At 37.9% G+C, this 23,075-nt stretch overlaps 3 protein-coding genes across 7 annotated transcripts in view; 2 read left to right on the top strand and 1 right to left on the bottom strand.

Annotated features, from left to right (window-relative positions):
- Positions 1-8,568, top strand: part of LOC127934619 (1-phosphatidylinositol 4,5-bisphosphate phosphodiesterase eta-1-like) — a 68,509-nt gene extending 59,941 nt beyond the window's left edge. For 3 of the 5 annotated variants that reach the window (XM_052532115.1, XM_052532116.1, XM_052532119.1), the window contains 9 exons: positions 167-346; positions 1,308-1,415; positions 1,572-1,696; positions 1,788-1,872; positions 1,979-2,125; positions 2,757-2,836; positions 3,229-3,288; positions 4,381-4,738; positions 5,504-8,568. In XM_052532115.1, coding sequence (XP_052388075.1) covers positions 167-346; positions 1,308-1,415; positions 1,572-1,696; positions 1,788-1,872; positions 1,979-2,125; positions 2,757-2,836; positions 3,229-3,288; positions 4,381-4,738; positions 5,504-7,809 — 3,449 coding nt within the window. In that variant the 3' untranslated portion in view covers positions 7,810-8,568. Of the gene's footprint in view, positions 1-166; positions 347-1,307; positions 1,416-1,571; positions 1,697-1,787; positions 1,873-1,978; positions 2,126-2,756; positions 2,837-3,228; positions 3,289-4,380; positions 4,739-5,503 lie in introns of those variants that run through there. The other 2 variants (XM_052532117.1, XM_052532118.1) reach the window with 2 other exon arrangements.
- A 1,411-nt stretch (positions 8,569-9,979) lies between these two features.
- Positions 9,980-15,636, top strand: LOC127934123 (extracellular calcium-sensing receptor). Its single transcript, XM_052531288.1, has 6 exons — positions 9,980-10,520; positions 12,306-12,582; positions 12,714-13,547; positions 14,242-14,451; positions 14,527-14,650; positions 14,735-15,636. The coding sequence occupies exons 1-6, from the start codon at positions 10,255-10,257 to the stop codon at positions 15,634-15,636; spliced, it is 2,613 nt and encodes an 870-aa protein (XP_052387248.1). The 5' UTR covers positions 9,980-10,254.
- A 1,089-nt stretch (positions 15,637-16,725) lies between these two features.
- On the bottom strand, positions 16,726-20,071 carry LOC127934589 (extracellular calcium-sensing receptor-like). Its single transcript, XM_052532071.1, has 6 exons — positions 19,851-20,071; positions 19,406-19,697; positions 18,363-19,190; positions 18,019-18,246; positions 17,735-17,858; positions 16,726-17,639 (listed from the first exon to the last, which is right to left on the bottom strand). The coding sequence occupies exons 1-6, from the start codon at positions 20,069-20,071 to the stop codon at positions 16,726-16,728; spliced, it is 2,607 nt and encodes an 868-aa protein (XP_052388031.1).
- Positions 20,072-23,075: the final 3,004 nt, after the last annotated feature.

Consider the following 23,075-nt stretch of genomic DNA (forward strand, 5'->3'; position numbering starts at 1 on the left):
GTTGCAATTCCTTTTTTTTTTCAGTGGCAGAAATGGGCTTCTATAGATTACTGATCCCTGCTGTCAAAGTTTTTGGAATATAGCGTATAGCTTTTTCTACAAAGATATATTGTGAATCCGAGAACATGCATCTAACCCAAGTTTTCCTGCACCGTCTCTATTTTAGGATCACCCTATAATGTTCTGTCGTTTAGTGAGACACGAGCTCAGCACCTGGTGCACCATCGATCTGAGTGCTTCTTGACTTTCAACCAACGACAGCTCTCTCGGATCTATCCCTCTGCCTACCGGATCGACTCCAGTAACTTTAACCCACAGACGTACTGGAATGTGGGTTGCCAACTAGGTGCGGAAAGATACACATATGTCCAAGCACAAAAAATGGACACACATGACATTCACCTTGATACAAACACGCATACATAAAATCTTCATCTCTGTTGTTTCCTTTGCATATTTTCAAAAATAATGAATTTTCTCCCTCATCCATGCTCTTTGTATATTGACATATAGTCACAGCTGGCTTACAAAAAAATTAGAGAAATGAATAACTGTATCAATGTGATACACATTTCAATTCATTTGATATCTTATTTGACAGCGGGTATGCTTGTCCATGCAACATCCATTCTGTTATGCATATTCAGGATCCAGTCCAATTTCACATTAGTTTCACAGATTTTTGTAAGCAGACAAATTGACAAGTTGTGCAATTTACTTGTGCAATTTAGCATATGCAAAGTCATGTACGAAAATGCACATATGCACTTTTCACATGCACACATAAGCACTATTCAGGACACCAACACATTACATAAACACACATATAGTGGGGGTGCAAAAGTCAGAGTCTACAAGTGAAAGTGCATTAGTTTTACATTTCTATAATTATCTCTGTAATTTGATATATATATATATATATATATAAATGAAGCAGCAAAAATCAGGCAGACAAGAAGAAAAAGGGTAACAAGAAAGAAAAAGATGCAAGAGGGGATGCAGAGGCATTGCAAAAGCAGGTGTTTATATGTGTGTGCCATCATAAGGGTCCAATAAACCAGAGTAAATTGGAAATTATGGAGCCGCAGCTGAGTTTTGCCCCAAAATTGTTTATTAAATAAAATGTTTACCAGGCCATGATAGAACCTCATAGTTTCTTAGCCATCCAGTTTATTTAGCTTCACACAGATGAATAAATACATGGAATTATTTTGCTGAAACAGATTCTGAATAAATGAAGGAAGGATGGTAAAATAGAAGGAAAGAGAGAAAAATGGACTCAGGTTTTTCTATTGTTTGACCCACAGTGGCTTTAAACTACCAGACTGATGGCCGTATGATGCAGCTGAACAGAGCCAAGTTCATGGTGAACGGAGCCAGTGGCTATGTGCTCAAACCAGGCACCATGTGTAAAGGTACACATACAATATGCATTTAAAATACTGTTAAATCAAAATATACAACCACTGTGTTTTTGTCACTGAAGACTTAACTGTAGAAAGTACACTCAAGTGTAAAGTTATTCTTGAATTACTCTAGGGAGTGTGTTGATATCTGAAAATCTATTCCAGGCTCCTTCAACCCACTGAATGATGATCCGCTTCCTGCAAATCCGAAGAAACAACTGGTGATAAAAGTCATTAGTGGACAGCAGCTGCCCAAACCTCCTGATTCAATGCTGGGAGACCGCGGTGAGGTAAGCAGATGTCACCTAAGCGTACATCTCCTGTCGGATTCAGAGTTGAAATGCAGTTAACATATTTTACATTTGTGGACTTTATTCATAGATCATTGATCCCTTCGTTGAGGTGGAGATTATTGGTCTTCCAGTGGATTGCTGTAAAGAACAAACCAGGGTTGTGGATGATAACGGTACAGCTTCACTGTTTTTGCCTGGGGATTTGTTGAGCTTATTATAACAGAAAATTTTTTGGGGAATTAACCTTTTTATTTACTTTTGGTGTGATTGTTAATGCAGGTTTTAACCCTGTGTGGGAAGAGACTGTGTCTTTCACACTTCACATGCCCGAAGTGGCTCTAGTGCGCTTCCTGGTTTGGGATCATGACCCCATTGGACGAGACTTTGTGGGCCAGAGAACCGTAGCTTTCAGCAGTCTCATGCCAGGTAAGAGAAATTCTATTGAGTGGTTGTCTCGTCAACTATGGGAACCTTTGGACCTGTGGTTAAAGTAAGGTAAAGTAAAGTATATCATGAGATATATTATTGTAACCTTAGTGTAACAAAAAAAGCCCAAAACCGCTGTAATAAACTCAGCCCTTGGAACATAAAAGTCCTTGTAGTTTAAGAAACATCCATGTACTGTATGTTATAGTAAGTGTCACATTATCAGCTAATAACGTAAGTAATATATATATATATATATATATATATATATATATATATATATATATATATATAGGCCTCAGGGACAGGGTCGTTAAATAGCATGTAAAGTGTGAGGTATAGCAGCAGGTCCATGTGTCTCATAGTGGTGCCAAGTGAAGCATGTCATTGGAGTAATGGAGGCCTGAGGTGCTGCCTTTAGAAACGTCTGCTGTCAAACTCTCTCTGCTCTCACACAGAGAGTCACACGGTCTTAAAGATGGAAGACATGCTCCTGTGCTAAAGCCATCGATGACACCATGTCTTTCTTATTTTTTTTTCAGTTGCATTCACTCTCTGAATGTTCTCACAAATGCAAATACCTTTCTTCCATCCCATTTTCAATCATTCCTCCTCTTTCCCACTCCTGCAGGATATAGACACGTTTATTTGGAAGGAATGACAGAGGCATCCATTTTTGTCCATATCACAGTGCATGACATCTATGGGAAGGTGAGCTTGTAACTACACAGAGAGCTGTACCTAATTAGTCTGATAAAGATCCACAGCCGTTTCCACTGGGCATGTTACCAATTTAAATTCTACTCTCTATTTCTTCATGCATTTAGTAATTAGATCAGATCCTATTCATTACTAAAGCGACATTTACCAGGAACTGGGGTGTTTTGATTGAATTAAAAGGTGTTAAGAAGCTGAGCTGGTTAGCATAACAATCTGTAATGCAAGCTGTTGTTTCCGTCCATTTCTACTGCAGTGTGACTAAACACGTGAGACTGTGACTTTTTTTCAAATTTCCATCTCAATACAGAAAAACAGATCAGAAAAAAAATAGCTTTCCCCCGCTGACATTTTATTGAAGTTCCTCCAACCTTTTTACTTTACAGTGGAGTCCTTTAGTCCTCAACCCAAGCTATACCATAATGCACTTGCTAGGAGCTAATAAGGTACTCTGACTATGTAGTGTGCTGCATGGAACTGCATGAGCGTCTTCGAATTTGTCAATGTGACATCCTGTTCGTGCTCATTGAACGCTAAGCTGTTGTAAATGTGCAGTTGTATGGACATGCCTTTTAAATTTAATTTCGTCTGTTTTTGTTTTGTAAGTAATTATGTTTTGGTTAGTTCTGTCCTTGGTTTTAACGCTGGATTTGTTTCATCTTGTAAAAAATGTTGAATTTTGAAGGCTGGAAAGAGGAAAGATGGTCGAATTAATCATTAATGGTTACAAATGAATATGCTGCCATCTGTTGAACTTAGTCAGTAATTGTACAGGAGAAGCAATTCTGTATCTGTCTTGTTGCTGTAGTCCATACAAAGATTGTCATTGTGAGATTGTTGAAGTTAACTGTTTGAAATGAACGTGATATTGCATGTATGTTTTTGTCTGTGAGGACTGTTTGGTTTAACCCGGCACCATAAAAAACACCATAAAAAAATAAATAAATCTGGTTCATCATATAGAATACACCCTCGGGTTTTTAGAATATCATATGCCTTCTGCTTTCTCATATTGATTTTACAGGACTAGAAAATGCAAATATATTATTTGTATTTAAAAAAAATAAGATCAACTTTTCAAAATGTAAATAATCATGATAATTATAGTCATTTTAAGACTATATTATTTTGTTTTACAAGAAAAAAAAGGAAATCATGTGTTACACATGTCTTTTTATTTGTAGACAATACAAAAATAAACAAATAAAATATATATATATCTATATCATCAGTGCAAATAAGTAAAATACAAAAATAAAATAAGATAGATAGATAGATAGATAGAAAGATAGATAGATAGATAGATAGATAGATAGATAGATAGATAGATAGATAGATAGATAGATAGATAGATAGATAGATAGATAGATTGGGAAAGAAAACTCATTGTAGTATATCACATCAGGAAATAAAAAAAATATGTCATTCACAAATTAATAATTCACATAAAATAGCATTTTTTGCTATGAATTTGGCTTAAATAAATATGCATATATAATGCATGCTGAATCCTCTCTCTGTTCCTGTCTGTTTTCCAGGGGCGTCAGCTGCGAGGTTTTAGAGGCTTATTTAATAAAAGTTCCAAGTCCTCAGTGGACACACATATTGGAGTTCCACCTCGTAAACGATCCATAACCGACCACCTTCTTCGAAGGACTGCCAGTGCTCCTGCTAAGGGCCGCAAAAAGAGCAAGATGCCATTGGCTGAAGCTACATGTGACAGAAAGCACAGCACTGGGGACTCTCAAACCACTTTTGTAGAGAGGAGAGCAGGGAACAGAAGAGCCCTCCAACACCGGCCAGCATCTATGCCCCTGGATAAATTCCTACACAGTCACCTCACCCTGTCCACCCCAGATCAGGAGGGCCCTGATCCTGGAGCTGACACAATCATTGGTAAGTAATTCCCTTGACATCCCCTTAGGAACTGTCTTAATGAATCAGAATGAACCCTGTTACATCCCAAATCCAAATAACATTAACAAATCAACTTTATGATGAGAAAGATTTTATTTCTTTTTTTTTTCCTTATCTGCTGCTATCCTCTCAGAGAAGAAATTATATGCATTTTTTTCTATTATTTCACTTCTATTAATTATTTAATTCTTTATTTAACATTTTCAGAAGCTCTCTATTGTTTTGCAGTCCTTTTAAAGGGATAGTTCATAAAAAGATCATGAGATATTTTGAGATAAAATTTATTTTGGGTGAAATATCCCTTTAAGTATCTCTACTGGTCCCTTTGAAGTATTCAGACATGCAGGCTTTTCTTTCCTTAATACCTTAACTTGCCTTTGTCTTGTTCTGTCTTTACTGTTGTGCTTCTCTATAGTAGAAAACTGACTAGGAAAACCCCTAAAGGTAATCCACAAGCCATACTCGGGTTGACTCACCTAAACATTGCAGTTTTAAGCCATTGTACCAATGTTTTTAAACAACTTCTGTTTTGTTTCATAAAAAAAAATGATAATAATTCAACAAATACCTGGATGTTCCCCATTTACGTACACAGCACCATTATCAAATTTCCTTCTCACAGTCGTACTTGGCAGTACATTCCATTTGTCATGTGTTTAGAGTGGTATGTGGTGATTTTGGTGTTTGAAGGTCATTAATGGTGTTTTTTTCTGACAGTCTTCTCCTGTAAAATGTCTTCCACAGACTCCTTTCTCAATGAGAAACCCAGATCGGTCTCAGTGGATCTCCTCTTTGAAACTTATGCCTTCAAAGAAACTGATGTCCATTCCCTTTCGACTGACCACATTCAAGACTGTAACATTGAGCCCAAAGATACAAAAGAAACCCCTTACATGGTAATTGAGCGCAGCAGGGATACTCTGAGTGATTCTCAACAAGAACACAGAAGAGGTGGTCTCACCCAGACCGAAGCTGATAAATTATGTTCTTCCAAAGGGCCAACAGACAACTTGTCAGGTCCTACAGAGCACTGTAATGGTTGCAGTAGCTTACGGAGTGAAGGAAGTCATAAAGAATTATGCCAGTTGGAAGCCCCTAAAAAGAACCTTCTAACACCAAAGGCAGCCACATATTCATCAACTTCCTCATCTTCCTCATCTTCAGGAACCAACAACAAATCACACTCTCCTCGAATGACTCTGCCAGATGAGAAGAGTCAAGTGTCCCTCCAAGACAGTGCTCTCTCTCGTCTTATTGATGCTGTCTCACTAGAGAATGAGTATGACACCTGCGGGTCCATTTCTGTTCTGATTGGCCAATTTGAGCTCACTGCTGAGCAGAGCTCCCTAATTCCATCCAACTCACAACCCATGAAATATTCTCTTCCTCCATTTGACCTTCCTCGTCTCAACAATGAGCTTTCCAGCACACCATTAAAAGTTATCCAAAAATGCACAACCTCAGAGCTATCCGAGAGACCTTCTAGTCCTAAAACGACTGAACCTGCAGTCTTTACCATCTTGGATGAGGAGGTGCTTTCTCCTGTATCGACAAACAGTCTTTGTCAAAACAGCTTTCGAAATGACTTGGTTGGTTCTCCTGTGGTCAGCCAGGGATCTTCACCCATCAAGATGCCTTTAGAATGGTCTGCACATGGAACTCTAAAGCAAAGCTATAGCAGCCAATGCCATTCCACTGGTTCCTGCAGAAATTTTGAATTCGGAGGATACAGAGAATCCTCAATCAATAGCACAGCCTCAGACCGCTTCTTGCTGTGCCAAGACTTTACAAGCAGCAGTCTGATGGAGGTGGAGATCAATGTAGATGAAGATCCCATAGACAAAACATTGACCCTTTTGAGTCCTCTTCACGATTTCAAAAGTGTTCAAAGCTTAAACCAGACCTCCCCCTATCATGTACAAAGACTTGAACCAACCCATCTCCACAAACTCTCATACAATCCCTCTCCTGTTCACTCATACTCCACGGATACATCCCTCTCGCACAGACCCTACCGGTCTCCACACCAAAGTCTGAACTCTAGCACCTACCTTACTAACAAATTCCAGCCAAGGAAGCTTAACTGTTATAATGACTCCGGGAAATTTACACTTGGTGATCACAGAATAGATACCACAGAAGGAAGGCACCAGGAGACAAGAGACCAGAATAGCTTGGTCAGCAGAGCAGAGCATTTAAACAAAAACTCTTTGTCCTCAGAATATCTTGCAAAGACTCAAGGCTGTCAAAATTTGTTAAAGAGGGACTTGTACACATCTGTACCAGACTACAATGAATCGCAAGACTCTTATTCCCGGCCATCTCTGCAAAAACAGGCCTTTCCTGTACCTCCTGCTCAGATGTACAATGGGCTCTCTCCAGCTTCTTCCAAGTCCAAGAGCCTGGGAGACCTGACATCTGAGGACATTTCATGTAACTTTCAGAGCAAGTACAAGTCAATCAGCCGAAGTTTTGTCACTCCTGCAATGAAAGACCAAAGACGGATGTGTGGGTTATCTGGTCGCCCGAAGTCCTCTGATCCTTTAACTGAGCAGCTTCGCAAGCTTGTAACATTGGAAATTGAAGACTATACGCATCCCCTCCCCTCTTGTACTCAAACCACCCCAAACCCCCTTTCAGTGCTTCCTCTGGTTTCTCAGAGCTCTGCTGATGATCCTGAAGACCCTCCACCATTTCTGTCAAGACGACTGTCGTCCCGCAGTCAAAGTCGTGTGCGTCATATAGCCAATCGTGCGCGTGAGAGACAGCAGGAGGCCTTCAAACACCACCCTGTTGAGGGTGACATGGAAGTAGTACTCCGCAATAAACCAGTTTCCTCCCAAAATCCTCCACCGAACAGGCACTCTACAGGGTCTTATATTGCTGGTTACCTGGACCATCTCGGTCATGAGGCCCGAGGTTTACCTGAAGGAGCCTGCTCCTCACTACGCTATGGATACGGAGATCGCTACTATAATGATGATTCTGTGCTCCCCCCGGACTTCTCCAACCCATCAGAACCGGAGGTGTTCTTCCTACTTAGGCTTTGACCTTGCATCTCACCTGCTGTTTTTGACCGTGCATGTATTTCTTAGTAACAGTTGTACAACAGTGCGCAACTACTGTACATGTAGCAGGACACTACCAGAACTGTATAACACACTCTCCTACTTGTGCTACTCAAGCTGTACAGGTGCTGGTCATATAATTTGAATATCATCAAAAAGTTGATTTATTTCACTAATTCCATTCAAAAAGTGAAACTTGTATATTATATTCATTCATTACACACAGACTGATATATTTCAACTTTTTATTTCTTTTAATTTTGATGTTTATAACTGACGACTAAGGAAAATCCACAATTCAGTATCACAGAAAATTAGAATATTGTGAAAAGGTTCAATCTCTAATCAGCTAATTAACTCTAAACACCAGCAAAGCCTTTAAATGGTCTCTCAGTCTAGTTCTGTAGGCTACACAATCATGCGGAAGACTGCTGACTTGACAGTTGTCCAATTTCAAATTCAATTTTTTTTCATATCAACTTCAAATTTATAACATTACTTATTTAGACACAGGGCTTTAATTTTATACCAATTTTAGAATAAAACCTGTTATGTAAAATATTTATAATAAATTAAATAAAATTAAATATAATGCATTCTATTTACAGTACATTTAAACTTCTTGATACTTCAATTTTTTTTTTTTAAGTTCCACTTTTGCCAAAATCTTCTTTAAAAAGAGACTAACCTTATGTTTATATTCCAAAGTGTTCATAAATTACAGCAATTTTAGTTTGGATAGTGCACTTTAATGCCTATTTAAATAATGGGGGGGGGGGGGGGGGGGGTGACAGTTAAGGGGTTAAGGACTATGGCATCCCTGTTCTTAATTGGCCAGCAAACTTGCCTGAACTTAACCCCATAGAAAATCTATGGGGTATTGGGAAGAGGAAGATGTGATATGCCAGACCCAACAATGCAATGAATATACAAGTTTCACTTTTTGAATTGAATTAGTGAAATAAATCAACTTTTTGATGATATTCTAATTATATGACCAGCACCTGTATTAAACACATTATTTTATATACATGCTTGGAAAAAAATACATATCGTTTAAAATGTGTCTCAAGATATAAAAAAAGCAAATAATTGAATTGGATATTTATTGCAGACATTTGTTTTGTGGTTGTCAGCTATTTGTTCTTTTTTAAACTTTGTAGTACAAGTCATGAAGGGGCTTCTCTTTTTATTAAGTCTTCCTGCATATCATGTTAATTGTATGTCTGTGTAGTTTGTACATATGTTAGTACTGTAAATGTGTGCTCAGTCAAAACCTTTATCTACTGTAATGTTTTTTTAGCATGTGAATGGTGATTTTCAGCATGACTATGCACAGACCTGTAGATGCTGTGCTCTGATTTTGCACAGAATAATTCTGTTGTATTGAATGCAATACCGCACATTTACCTGCTTGCTCTGACTTGCTTGCTTTCTATTAGTCATGAATTTAAAGAAGTTTGAAACTCTTCTTCATATTCTAAAGCTGTATGCTTAAAGTTTTATTTTTGTAATTGCTTTGATACAGAGGGCAGGAATAACATTTGACTTAATATTTAGGTTTCTTTTTAAAGAGACAAAAAAACAAAGCATTGTTTTTTTTTTTTTTTTTATTTTTTTTTTTTTTTTAATTCCTTTATGCTTAAAGGCATCTAGTTCATTGTTAATTTTACTGTTGCTCATCCAAGATGAGTGTAAGCATTTTCCTACCAATGCAATAAAATTATAAAATGTTTGCTATGAGGAAAATATATATTTTTTTGTGTGTGTGGTTTCTCTTATCTGCCTCTGTAATAACTGTATATATTTTTTTTTATTCTGCATTATTTTATTCTCTATGTTTTGCGTTCCCCCACTGGCCTTGACATATGCTTACCTCCGAGAGACAGATACCCATTTCTTTAAGGCTGTAAAAAGTTGTAAACTAGGTTGCTGTATTCCATGACAGTTTTAGTCTCTGAGTAATAACTGTTGAAGGGCTTTAAGTATAAGAAAAGTGCAATATAAAGAAAATGTATTAATATTATTATAGCAAGCACAAAAAGCTCTCATGCTGATGTTTGTCAGGACTGTTTCATCAGGAAACTCAAGTGAGAGTTTGTAATTAAAAATCAGTTTGTTAGAGGCTATTTTGCAGATGGGGCTTTGTTGTTTTAAGTCTGAAGATAACTCTATCTAACTGCTTTATGATTCTAAGAATACTGAATGTCCCCCTGCAGCTCTATCTAACCGTGAGCTCATCAGCAATTATTGTGTAATTGTCTTTAATTCTGTAACTCAGAGGAGCTGCAATTTGGCTTCATGTTGTTTTCTCTTGCCTTTGTTTTTCTACTGCTCTTTTGGGACTGTGGTCAAAAGAAATATCTCTTCTTGCTCTAAACTGATGCACAAGGGTGCAGGAAGAGCAGATAACACCAAACTTTGCAAATGTCTGTACAAGTCCTATCGTTGCTCCCACTTTCTGTGCCGGTGCTTCTACTGTGTGCAGTATGCAGGGATGGAATGGGGTTTTCTGTGGTAGAAGAGACTCTGCAGGAAAAGTGTGTGAACATGGACACTTTACAGAATTTAGACGGTAATGGTTTCTACCAGGATGGTGATGTAATTATCGGTGCTCTCATTAATATACATAACCTGGCTGCAATCCCTGATCTGAGCTTCACCACAAAAGCTAAATTGGCGCCATGCTTAAAGTAAGTGATACACCCTTTTTCATTTTCTTTCCTATCTCTCTCCACACCTGTCAAGTACATGGAGTCTCTGTATTGATGCTGTGTTTGGCAGAATAATATTTTATAAAACGTATACTAAAATCGTTCTCTGACATTTTCCCTGCAGATGTAGGATTTTCATTTTTAATCACATTTTATTTTGGTTAGTGCATGTGCACTACGAGTCAAGTTTTTGAACGGTAAGATTTTTTTTCTCTCTCTCTCTCTTCTGCTCACCAAGCCTGCATTTATTTGATACAAAATACAGCAAAAGCCGTAATATTGTGAAATATTTTTACTGTTTAAAATTACTGCTTTCTATTTGAAAGTATTTTAAATTGTAATTTATTCCTGTGATGTGAGTCCTCGGTGTCACATGCTCCATTCTAATATTCTGATTTGCTGCCCAAAAACAGCTGAGTAGAATCTTTTCAGGTTTCTTTAATGGAAATAAAGCTCAGAAGAAAAGCATGTATCTGAAATAAAAATATTTTGTAACATTATAAATATCTTTGATCAATTTAAATCTTCCTTGCTAAATAAAAGTATTAATTTATGTAATTACAGTTTTAAGTAATAATAATAATAATAACAGAATATTACACTGATTTCTGAGGGAGCATGTGACACTGAAGACTGCAGTAATGATGCTGAAAAAATTATTTGATTTCACAGGAATAAATTGCATTTTATTTATTAGCAGTTATTTTAAAATAGTAAAAATGTCTCACACTATCACTGCTTTTGCTGTACTTTTGATCAAATAAATGCAGGCTTTGTGAGCAGAAGATAATTCATAAAAGAAAAAAAAAAAAAAAAACTTACTGTCCAAAAACTTTAGACTGGTAGTGTATGATAGCAGTAGCTGATGTCTAAGTTTAACAGGATAGTCAATGAATATTCTGTAACTCAGTTAAGTGCCTTTGTGTGTATGTGCAAATTTACATGTTCAGATATATTTAAACACAATGTACTCATGTGTATTAGTTTATTGACGTGGTTGCAAAATTAAGTTTTTTTTTTATATTATTTATAAGTATTATTATTATTTAACATTAAGTAATATTTATAAAAACAAATCTCTAATTTCTTAATATTATTTAATGAACCTGATTTAACATATTTTTATTTACTAACTTTAACAAAGATACATACATACCGTAAAGCTACAGTACTTAATGCATTAACTAAGGTTAACTAAGCAAGATTATTGTAAAGTTACCCATGTAACCCATATCAAGTTAAAATTTATCTGCAGTCACTTTTTTCATATCTTTTTTTTATATCTGTTAATTTCACTGACTTTTATGTGAAATATAATTAAACATTGAGATGTGTATTTATATATATATATATATATATATATATATATATATATATATATATATATATATATACACACACACACACACACACACATAAATATTCATGCATAATAAATAAATAAATTATGTAATCAGAAAGAAAAAAGCTACACACATATACACATTTTTTTAATTATATTTTTTCGTTTTTTTATATATATTTTAGTTAAATTTTAGTTATACATTGTGGCACCCCAGACATAAATGATAATGATGATGATGATAATAGTACTCTTTTTTTTTTTTTGTCCCACAGCAGACAATTCCCAGTATAATTATAATAATAATAATTTTGTTTTTATATTAATAATAATGATAATAATAATAATAATAATAATAATAATAATAATAATAATAATTATTATTATTATTATTAAATGTAAATAGTTTTTTCTGTTGTCAGTTTTGAGGAGAATTCTGTGCAATGGGCTCAGGCGATTAGGTTTGCAGTTGAGGAAATTAACCGGAGCCCCTCTCTGTTGCCGGGGGTCCAACTGGGTTATCACGTAATGGATAGCTGTTCCCGTTACCCCCACAGTCTGACGGCAGCTATGTCAATGATCAGTGGAGGAAACGAAACTTGCGGCATCACAAGACCTGCCAAGGTCCTCATTGGAGATTCTTCTTCTACACAAAGCATTCTTCTGTCCAGGACCCTGAGACCCCTGCAGATTGCAGTGGTGAGGTTATAGCCTATTACCCATCAAAACATGTTAGATTGAATACATTTTTGGCTATTTTTGTGAATATGCTACAGTATATGACATTTAAATGCATGCTCTGTCAAATATAGCTTGACATTTTCTTTCAGATCAGCTACCTGGCCAGCTGCCCGTGTCTTAGTGACAGACAAAAGTACCCTAATTTCTTCCGCACTGTCCCAAGTGATGCTTATCAGGCACGCACCATGGCACAGATGGCCAAACGCTTCGGCTGGACCTGGGTTGGAGCCGTGGTTGCCGATAATGACTATGGACGCGGGGCTGTTCAGGTATTTGAAGAGGAAATCAAGGGCACGGGAATCTGCTTAGCATTTTATCACACACTTTACAGGGAGCAGTTAGCAAAGGATGTGGCCCGTGCCGCTGCAACAGTCCAAGCCTCCTCTGCCCGCGTAATCCTGGTGTTTTCTTGGTATATGGATGTAGAGGTGTTTCTTTTGGAATTAATCCGTAGGAATGTGACAGACAGGCTGTTCCTGGCTAGTGAGATCTGGAGCACTAGCACCTATCTCTTGGCCAATCCCCAGCTCTACACCATTGCTAAAGGAACACTGGGTGTAGCTTTAAGAAGTGCGCCTATACCTGGTTTTGATGCACATCTCCGGCAGCTTCATCCTTCCCGTTACCCTGATGATGAATTCTTGAGGACCTTGTGGGAAAATACATTTGGCTGTAGCTTTATGAAAAGCTCTTCCAAGGCTATCCAGAAAGCCCTTCCTCCATGCAGTGGCAGAGAGAGTCTGGAGGGGGTTCACAGTGAATTTACAGATACTTCTCAACTGACAGTGACATATAATATTTATTTAGCTGTATATGCTGCTGCGCATGCACTTCATACTTTACTGGAGTGCACCCCTCGAAATAACTCTGATACTAAAATAAAACCAAAGTGTTCCTCTCCGGACAACATCACTCCAGCACAGGTATACATCTCATTTGTCATTATTTATTTTATATATATATTAAGTGTCCTCAAGTGACCTCGGAATAAGAGAGAAACTAGTATTAGCGTAGATGCCATTCTTCTAATGATGTAGCAAGTACATTGTGTATTATGGGAATATTTCCAGGTTCCGGTTTTCCTAATTAATGCAGCCTAAAATAATTTTATGGATCAAAATATTATAAATATGTTTGTTAGTGTGTTATGTGTAAACCAGGTTAAAGAGACTGAGGTGAGATGGGTCTTTAATCTATTTTTAAACTGACCGAGTGTGTCTGCCTCCCGAACAATGTTAGGTTGGTTATTCCAGAGTTTAGGCGCTAAATAGGATCTGCCACCCGCAGCTGATTTTGGTATTCGTGGAATTATCAAATTGTTTAGGATTTGGAGGACTAAGCTTTTTCAAATACTGATGTGCTTTATAAGTAATAAGCAAGATTATTTAAACAATAATAAGTGTCATCTAAGCAAGCAAACTTTTCAATTAAGGCATATTTACTCACATTTATGCACTTTTATAAACCATACTGCCAAATCTTTAATGTTAAGTATTTGATATTAGTTTTAAGAATCTCCATTAAATTTTTCATTTTAAGTGGTTAATATGTCCGTATATTTATATTTTCATATTCATTTCATGGTTGTTCCAAACATGGTTTTCCTGACATTTTCAGCTTTTACAGCACATTGGACAAGTTCATTTTACCACTCAGTTAGGAGAGGAGTTTTATTTCCAGGATGGCAGCATTCCACCTGTCTATAACCTGGTGAACTGGCAGAGAGCTTCTGATGGTTCACTCCAGTATGTCTCAATCGGACGAGTGGATGGGAACCAGCTCATTATTAATGAGTCAGCTATTTCATGGCCTGGAGACTCTGGGAAGGTGAGAATTTGTTTCTAATATAACTCTAAACAATTCTATAAAAACGGTCTAATATATTGTCTAACATGTTCCCAGATACCTGTATCCGTGTGCACTTCTGAGTGTCCGCCTGGGACACGTAAAGCCATTAAGAAGGGTCTGCCAGTGTGCTGTTTTGACTGCCTGCCCTGTACGGAGGGGGAAATCAGTAACAGTACAGGTCATTAATGTGCTCTAACACTAATTATTAAAGTCCCCAAATACCATAAAGTTTTAATGTTCCTCTTTTTATTTTTTCCCCCAGGCTCAATAAAATGTTATCGCTGTCCCCAAGAGTTCTGGTCTAATAGTTTCAGAAATGAATGTGTGCCCCGCGAGACTGAGTTCCTCTCCTTTAGAGAAACAATGGGCATCACACTGGTAAGTGTTGCCATTTCGGGTGCTATCATTACAGCTACAGTGGCTGTGATCTTCCTGTACCATAAGAGCACTCCGGTAGTTAAAGCCAACAACTCTGAGCTCAGCTTCCTGCTCCTGCTGTCTCTCAAGCTCTGCTTCTTGTGCTCGCTGGTGTTTGTAGGCCAGCCATCGCTCTGGTCATGTAGGATTCAACAGGCTGCATTTGGGATCAGTTTTGTCCTGTGCATCTCCTGTATTCTGGTCAAGACAATTGTGGTTCTATTTGCATTTCACTCCACTAGACCTGGATCCTCAGCTCTTATCAGATGGTTTGGACCGAGCCAACAGAGAGGAAGTGTTCTGGTCTTTACCAGTGTTCAGGTGGTTATCTGTGCCATCTGGCTCTCCGTCAGTCCACCTTCACCTCACCGTAACTTTGGAATCCAAGGGTCAAAGGTCATCCTTGAGTGCACAGTTGGGTCAGTTGTGGGATTCGCCTGTGTACTGGGTTACATTGGCTTTCTGGCTGCTGTCTGCTTCCTGCTGGCCTTCTTTGCACGTAAACTTCCAGATAATTTTAACGAGGCAAAATTAATTACTTTCAGCATGCTGATCTTCTGTGCTGTGTGGATTGCATTTGTGCCAGCATATGTCAGCTCGCCAGGGAAGTACAGCATAGCAGTGGAAATTTTTGCAATATTGGCCTCTAGTTTTGGACTCTTGCTTTGTATCTTTATCCCAAAATGTTACATTATTTTGCTCAAGCCAGAAAACAACACTAAAAGGTTTCTTATGGGAAAAGCATAACTATTTTCTTTTTTGTGACTATTTTTTCCTATAATAAAGCTTTACTGAGTCACAGTCATGTTTGTTTCTGTTATTCATATAGTGCAAGTGCTTCTCAAATCCACCCTGAAGATATTGTCCGATTTCCACTAGAATATTTTCACACCGGACAAAAGTAATCACACACTTATTTCAAAACCAGGTATGGATATGTCTTAAAATGTAGAATAGTTTTCTTTCACACAGCTTCTTTTAATGAAGCAGAGTAGGTTAATAAAAAAAATGGTTAAGCAGTAATCAGAAAACAAGAAAAAAGGCACAGGATAGCATCTAATCCCAGGACATGTGATTATGCAGAGATATAATTTTTTGGATAATGTTGTTGTCAGTAACAAATCAATCTTATCCGTGCTATCAGCATTCATCCATAAAAGCAATGCTGTCCCAACATGTCAGTTTCAAACAAAATAATGGTTTGGATGACAACTGAACATTGCATCAATGTCACCTTGCTATCTGAGTTTGAACATAGAAAGTCAGTAGAGATGATGATATGAAAACCCCCACCCCACATCTTTTCCACAAGTTTTTCGATTGGATTTAGGTCTGGGCTCTCACTAGGCAGCAATACTTTGAAGGAAAGTTCATTTAAATTTAGAATAACTAAGGGTAAATTATAACATTGATATGAGTGCAATCATTCTAAATGAATGTCCAATAAAATACATTTAAAATTAAATCTCTCCTTTTTGCCACAATGACTGTGCTGCCACCCTAGGTGCCTATATACCTATTATGCACACGTTGACCCTGCATATGAAGGACATGCTGATTAAAAAAAAAGAAAAAAAGAAAAGAAAAAAGAAACACATGAGCAAATAAAACTGTAGAAAAAAGCATTTATTTATTTATTACAGTTTACTGTTACTTTAGTGAGTATATCATGTTTCAATACAGTATGCAAAACAGGCATTCTATGAGTCATCTGCATGTACTGTAAGCCATGTGTTTCAATTACATACAATAGGAACACTAATGCATATGTCTACAAGCAGGGCATTGATGGATTTGAAGATTCATATACCATAGATAAGCAGACAGAATATTAAACTATTTATTTGTTGTTTCTCTTCCCATGATGGCATTTTTAGTGTTTCTCTCTGGATGTAAAAGGATGATGTAGCACTTTGGGGCAAATATGGCCACCAATAATCCAAAACTAGAAGCTAAAATGGCGAATATCTCTACAGCTACAGCATATTTCCCTGGAGAGCTCACATATGCTGGAACAAATGCAATCCACACAGCACAGAAGATCAACATGCTAAATGTGATGAACTTTGCTTCATTAAAATTATCTGGAAGATTTCTCGCCAGGAAAGCTAACAGGAAACTTACTGCTGCTAACAGTCCAATGTATGCCAGCAGCATAGAAAAACCAGCCACTGAGCCAATAGCACATTCATATACAATTTTAGAGCGAGTATACTGGTTGTTTTTATGTGGTGTTGGAGAGGCAGTTGATAACCAGACTGCACATATCACAACCTGAAGGGCTGTTAGGAGCAGAACTGTGCATCTTTGTTGAACTGCTCCAAACCATTTCATTGCACTTTTGCCCTCTGGTCGAGATGCCTTGAACACAGCTATTACCACCATAGTCTTGACCAGGATGCTGGAAATACACAGGACAAAGCTTATGCCAAACACAGCATGTCTAAACTGACATGTCCACAGCTGTGGTTGGCCAATGAACAGTAGTACACACAGGAAACACATTTTGAGTGACAACAGCAGCAGGAAGCTGAGTTCTGAATTGTTGGCACGTACTATTGGAGTGTTACGGTGATGAGCGAAGACGATCATCACAAGACCAGAGATACAAGTGCCAAGCAGAGATGCAGTGGTCAAGGATATGCCCAGAGGTTCCTCATAGGACAGAAATTCTACTTCTTTTGGGACACACTGATCATTATCTGGACTGGACCAGAACTCATCTGGACATGTTATACACTCAATAGCATCTGCGATTAAGTAAGAGAGAGAAGGTGAAAAATGTAAGAGGGAACTGAGTTACATTCGAATTTTCAAACATTAATCTCCTCAATAAAATAAGCACCTGTTGTGTTTGAAATATCTCCATCTCCGCATGGCAGGCAGTCAAAACAGCAGACAGGAAGGCCCTTGCGTGTGGCTCGTCTGGTGCCTGGGGGACACCTCTCACTGCAAACAGACCTTGGGGGCTGAAAGAGACATCATCTGTTATCAGCCATGTGTCTCTCATCTCTTTTACATAATGACAATCTTGTCCTCTATTAATCTCATTTGTCCTATCATAGTATTGACTTTTATTTAGACTGTATATCTCCATAAAGGATGACATTAACAAGCAATGTTAGATACTTTTTTTGGTTCAAAGTTCCAGTATATTGCATCCTCATCCAGGGTTAGAACCATTCCTGTTGTCGCTCCTTCATTTACCACACCAACTGTGTAGATCCTTATCGATCCATCAGAGCTTGGCTGCCAGTTCAGCACATCATAGATGGCCAGAGCATCTCCATTCTTATCGAATGACACATGATCCCCAAAGCCTGTGGTGAAGTTCACTTTCTGTAGGTAGTGAACCAGCTGTACAGTTCGTAGACAGGACAGGTGTTACATGTTTATCTGAAATTTGAATTAATATAAAGCAAATATTTTGCTTTTACACATAAAGCTGGTCTATATGCCTAATTTTACTATACCTGCCAGGGTTTCAATCTGGTTATGTCGGCACATGTGTTCCCATTGAATGGTCCTCTCCCCTCTTCACACTGCATCAGGTCATGAAGTGCATGTGCCAGGGCATAAACTGCCTTATAGACATTATAAGCTGCTCTCAACCCAGAAACATCAGTGTATGGTGTATTTGTGATGCTCAGATCCTCCTGTCCCGTACACATATTTTTCACTTGCTCTCCATCTTCCACTGTACCCCCAGTTTCAAAACTGCACCCAAACATGTTCTCCCAGAAGATCCTCAGCATATTATTTCTTGGTTCATTGCTTGGATGAATATGTAGTAAAAAGTCATGAAGCCCCTGGATCTTTCCACGTCTAACGGCAATGCCAAGTGTGCCCCCCAGATATGGCAGTAAACGTGGAGTGTGATATACAGGTGATGTGGCCCAAGCTTCACTCGCAATCCACTGTCTGCCAGTCATGTTCTGCAACACCACTTCCTCCATCAAAGGTAACAAAAAGGATGAAGTGGAAAAAACAACCACCACTCTAGCTGTAGAGGCCTCAATCACTCCAGTTATATGTTGAATGTCTCTGAGGTTGTTATCATGAGGCAGGATTTCAGAAAAAGCAACACAATGTCCAAACAGCTGCATTTCTTGATGGAAGGACTGAGCAGCGTAGATTCCATAGTCATCATCGCTGTAGATGAGACCAACCCAGGTCCATCCGAAATGTCTCAAGACCTGAACCATAGCACGCACCTGGAAGGCATCACTGGGGATTGTTCTGAAGAAAGAGGGGTACTTTTTCCTGTCACTTAAACAGGAACAGGTGGCATAGTAACTAACCTAAAAAGTTAGATGTTGAGAGAGGGTAAAAGACACAAGAAATATATATATATACAATTTTATTATTAATCTTATTTCTTCATGCAAAAGCAAATGATGAAGTAAATTCTATAATAAACAAATTGTCGATATACATGGTTGAAAAGGACAACATTTAACTGAAAAGTGCAAAAATATGCATACAGCGTGTTTGTACTTTTTTCATCCCATCTTACTATAGGTACTCTAAATAGTCCTAGAACACTGGAAATCGCAATAGAAGGAGTTGAACTTGGATCCCCCACAATACCAACTACTGGTGAAGGACCAGTGCAGTTGAGGTTGGAGAAGGACTTCTCAGTCCCACTTATTAGGGACATGGCAGCCCGGAACGCCATTCCTAGTCTCACACAGTTGTCATAAAGATGGTAACCAAGAGTGATGTTTGGCAGTAAGTTTGGATTTTTATTAATCTCATCTATTGCGAAAGCCATGGTCTGTGCCTGCTGGAAGCTTTCCATATCAAATCTAAGAAAAACAAAAGTTATATGTTGAAATGAACAGTGGTTTCAATTCAGATTTTTTTAAATACATCATTTGAGCAAGGCTGCATTTCAAAATAACTGAGGTTAAAAGAAGGCAAAGAGTACTGTATATTCACATTCCTGGCTCCAGACTCACTTTTCGCAGTATGGTGGATCTGGTACTGTTTTAAAGCTCAGATGTGGTAAAACTGTGAAGAAATGAACCTGAAACAAGCCTCCTAGTATAACATCTCCATCCTGGTACATGCCGTTCAACCGAAAGTGTCCCTGGAGCTGACATTTGTCTGATTTGAGGACTGAAGCTGCATATATGCAGATAGAGGACAGGTATAGAGAAATATACAGAGTGATCCACATCTCTTGCTTTTTCTGAGCCACCCACCCATTCGGCTCACTAATTTATATTAAAGATTGTGTGGAGTGTTATTTTAAAAGAGTGGGTGGTGCCATACCTGGGAAACTTGATGCCACCTTCCAATCTCTTTATTATTTATTAAAACTTACAACTGTTGGATTTTCTTTTTGTTTACTTTGCTGTCAGGGTAGTTCTGATGTGTGCATTATTTTTCTAAATCAGCCCTTTAGCTGGAGAAGAAAAACTAAAATTACTTCTGAGATCATTTAGAGATTAGGAGCAAAAAATAAAATAAAATACTACTTATATCTACTTGTCCATCTATTCTGCTTGACAGTGATTTTCCTCAGAATGTCCTCTAGATGTCAGGCACACATTGGACTTCGACTGAGCACTAAAAACAGAAAAATGTTGCAGTACCAGGGTACAGTGATAGCATCAAATGGTAATACTAAGAAGAATGCTTTGTATTAATCTATGAATATTTTATGGAGTCTGCTAGGTAGTATCAAAAGCAACAAATAATGAACAAGGTGCAGTTGCAGAAGCATTTAATTCAATTTAATTCCAATCAAGTATATTTTTTATAGTGTCTTTTTTCATGATACAAATGGCTGCAAAGCTACTTTAAGAAAAAAAAAAAGTTTCTATAATATATTTAGTAGTAGCTTATCAGTGGGGACTCAGTTAAAGGCACAATATATAATTTTTAACAAACGAAGAAACAAAGGCATAGTTTGATGACGCTGTGACTGAGTGTGGAATCATGGGAGATGTTGTCTTCATCCCAACAGCCAATGCAATCCTACAGGACTCGGGCAGAAATCCTGTTCATGGATAAGCTCATAGTTTATTAATGTAATAGAATGAAGCAGGGTGAGGCTGAAAGCCACTGAAGCGAAACAAGGCCACTGAACGAGCGTGACACATGGCTCGAAAGCAGCGGAGCTTTTATTATGCCACAGTCAACCGCTTCCACTCCTTCTGGTTGCGTATATGTGGGGAAAAAAGCAGCGCTGTTTTATCATACTTGATATATTTGAAAGTTCTGTTATAATGTTACCCTGTGCAGCCGTCACCAATCTATTAAAACGTCTTTGGTGTTTGAATGTTTTCTACAAAACAAAAATCGGAAATCGAGGGGTTATGAGGTCACTGGCAGGCGAAACAATGACACTTTTTGACATGGTCTGTGTCACTAGTTAAACTTGCTTATTTTCTCTGGATTTAAACATTATTAGAAACATTTGGGATAATGTAAGTACACAAGTCGGCAAATTATATAACACTGTTCTAGTGTTTTTGGGATATTTTAATAAAAAATAAAAAAATCTTACATATTGTGCCTTTAATTTGTTTTCTTGACAGACAAACATAAATGATTAAGCTATTGTTAAATTAAGTATATTTAGCAAGGTACTCCTGTTTAGAGTTTTTGCGAACTAATGATCTATGGACATGGCTTTCCTGAGATAAATTTAGTTATGTGACATTGTTCAACAAGGTGTTTTATTGACATTTTCAGCAGTTAAAACACTGATTACCTGAAACAAGATATATTTCAATAAATTGTACTGTATCTTACAATATTTTCTTGTGATCTTTCTGATGTTCATTTAAAAGCTATGGCTGCTTGCATAGGCGGAGTTTAAGGGCCCACCCAGACCAATCGATTTTTCCAGATCTATTAATAAAATAAATATATTCTCATTTTCTCATTTAATTTGTATTGGCGGGTGTCACTGTTGGACAGTGTTTTCTCTACTTTCGGTTGGCCTTCGGCTGCTTATCGTAGCTCCGTGTAGCTTTTTTTTTTTTTCTATAATCTTTATCTTACTATCATTCTTTTCTTTATCAAGTTTTTTTTAAAGTGATACAATATAACTTAATTCACACCATATTTCCGATATTATCGATCAGTCTTAATCAGATTAATTTTGATCGTTCACTTTTATTTTATACCTGTTAGTGCAGTACACCTGCAAAGCGTTTGCACTCGTTAGCTTGTCATTAGCGTTTTCATTCAAACCTATCGCTGTTTCTTTTTTCCTCTCCTCTCTCTCGCTCCAGTTTTTCACAAGTGCATCAAACGATCACAATATTTCATCAAGCACGGTGAGTAATGGCTTCTCCTGCTCTTGTTATTTGCACCTTTTGTCACATGTACAGCTTATCTATCTCTGTCACAGATGAGGGATTCACATGTGATAAATGTAGGGAAATAGTTAGGCTGACAGAGAAGATTTCAGAATTAGAGACAAGCATTCAAACTTTAATTGAGGACAGTAAGAATGTTAGGGCTCTAGAATCGGCTTTGGATGCGTCTAGCTCAGGGATTCCTGTACATTGTCCGGTTCCGGCAACAGAGCCCCTGCAGCATGGAAACTGGGTGACAGTGAGGCAGCGTAGTCATGGGTCAAAACACCGCTCTACTGTTCCGATCAAAACATTAAACATGTTCTCCCCACTCAGTGATGCACCCACTGAGAAACCTGATGAAAGTGCTCTAGTTATTGGTGATTCTATTGTACGGAACGTGAATATAGAGACACCAGCCACCATAGTCAAATGTTTACCTGGAGCCAGAGCGCCTGACATCTTGGCAAATTTAAAAGTGCTGGCTAATGCTAAACGTAAATACAGTAAGATTGTTATTCATGCTGGCGCTAATGATGTTTGACTTCGCCAGTTGAAGATCACAAAAAATAACATTAAAGAGGTGTGTGAACTTGCAAGCACGATGTCAGACACTGTAATATGCTCTGGTCCCCTCCCTGCTTACCGTGGTGACGAGATGCATATCAGATTGTCATCACTCAATGGCTGGATGTGGTGCCCACAGAATGACATAGGTTTCATAGACAATTGGACGAGCTTTTGGGGCAGACTTGACCTGTTGAAAAGAGATGGTCTTCATCCCTCCTGGGGTGGCGCCACTCTTCTCTCTAGAAATATGGCAAATAGTCTTAGTGTTTATACTTAACTAACTGGGGCCCAGGTCAGGAA

Source organism: Carassius gibelio, chromosome A18 (assembly GCF_023724105.1).
Source record: "Carassius gibelio isolate Cgi1373 ecotype wild population from Czech Republic chromosome A18, carGib1.2-hapl.c, whole genome shotgun sequence".
Lineage (NCBI taxonomy): Eukaryota > Metazoa > Chordata > Actinopteri > Cypriniformes > Cyprinidae > Carassius > Carassius gibelio.

What these genes read in the sequence shown, in the direction of transcription:
- LOC127934589 (XM_052532071.1), bottom strand. Translation starts at nt 20,071, where the DNA reads ATGTGGATCACTCTGTATATTTCTCTATACCTGTCCTCTATCTGCATA. An exon ending in CCAGATTGAAACCCTGGCAG is followed by an intron (nt 18,247 to 18,362) that starts GTATAGTAAAAT and finishes CGAACTGTACAG; the next exon opens with CTGGTTCACTACCTACAGAA. An exon ending in AGATATTTCAAACACAACAG is followed by an intron (nt 17,640 to 17,734) that starts GTGCTTATTTTA and finishes ACTTAATCGCAG; the next exon opens with ATGCTATTGAGTGTATAACA.
- LOC127934123 (XM_052531288.1), top strand. Translation starts at nt 10,255, where the DNA reads ATGTCTGTACAAGTCCTATCGTTGCTCCCACTTTCTGTGCCGGTGCTT. An exon ending in AAATTGGCGCCATGCTTAAA is followed by an intron (nt 10,521 to 12,305) that starts GTAAGTGATACA and finishes TTCTGTTGTCAG; the next exon opens with TTTTGAGGAGAATTCTGTGC. An exon ending in GGAAATCAGTAACAGTACAG is followed by an intron (nt 14,651 to 14,734) that starts GTCATTAATGTG and finishes TTTTTCCCCCAG; the next exon opens with GCTCAATAAAATGTTATCGC.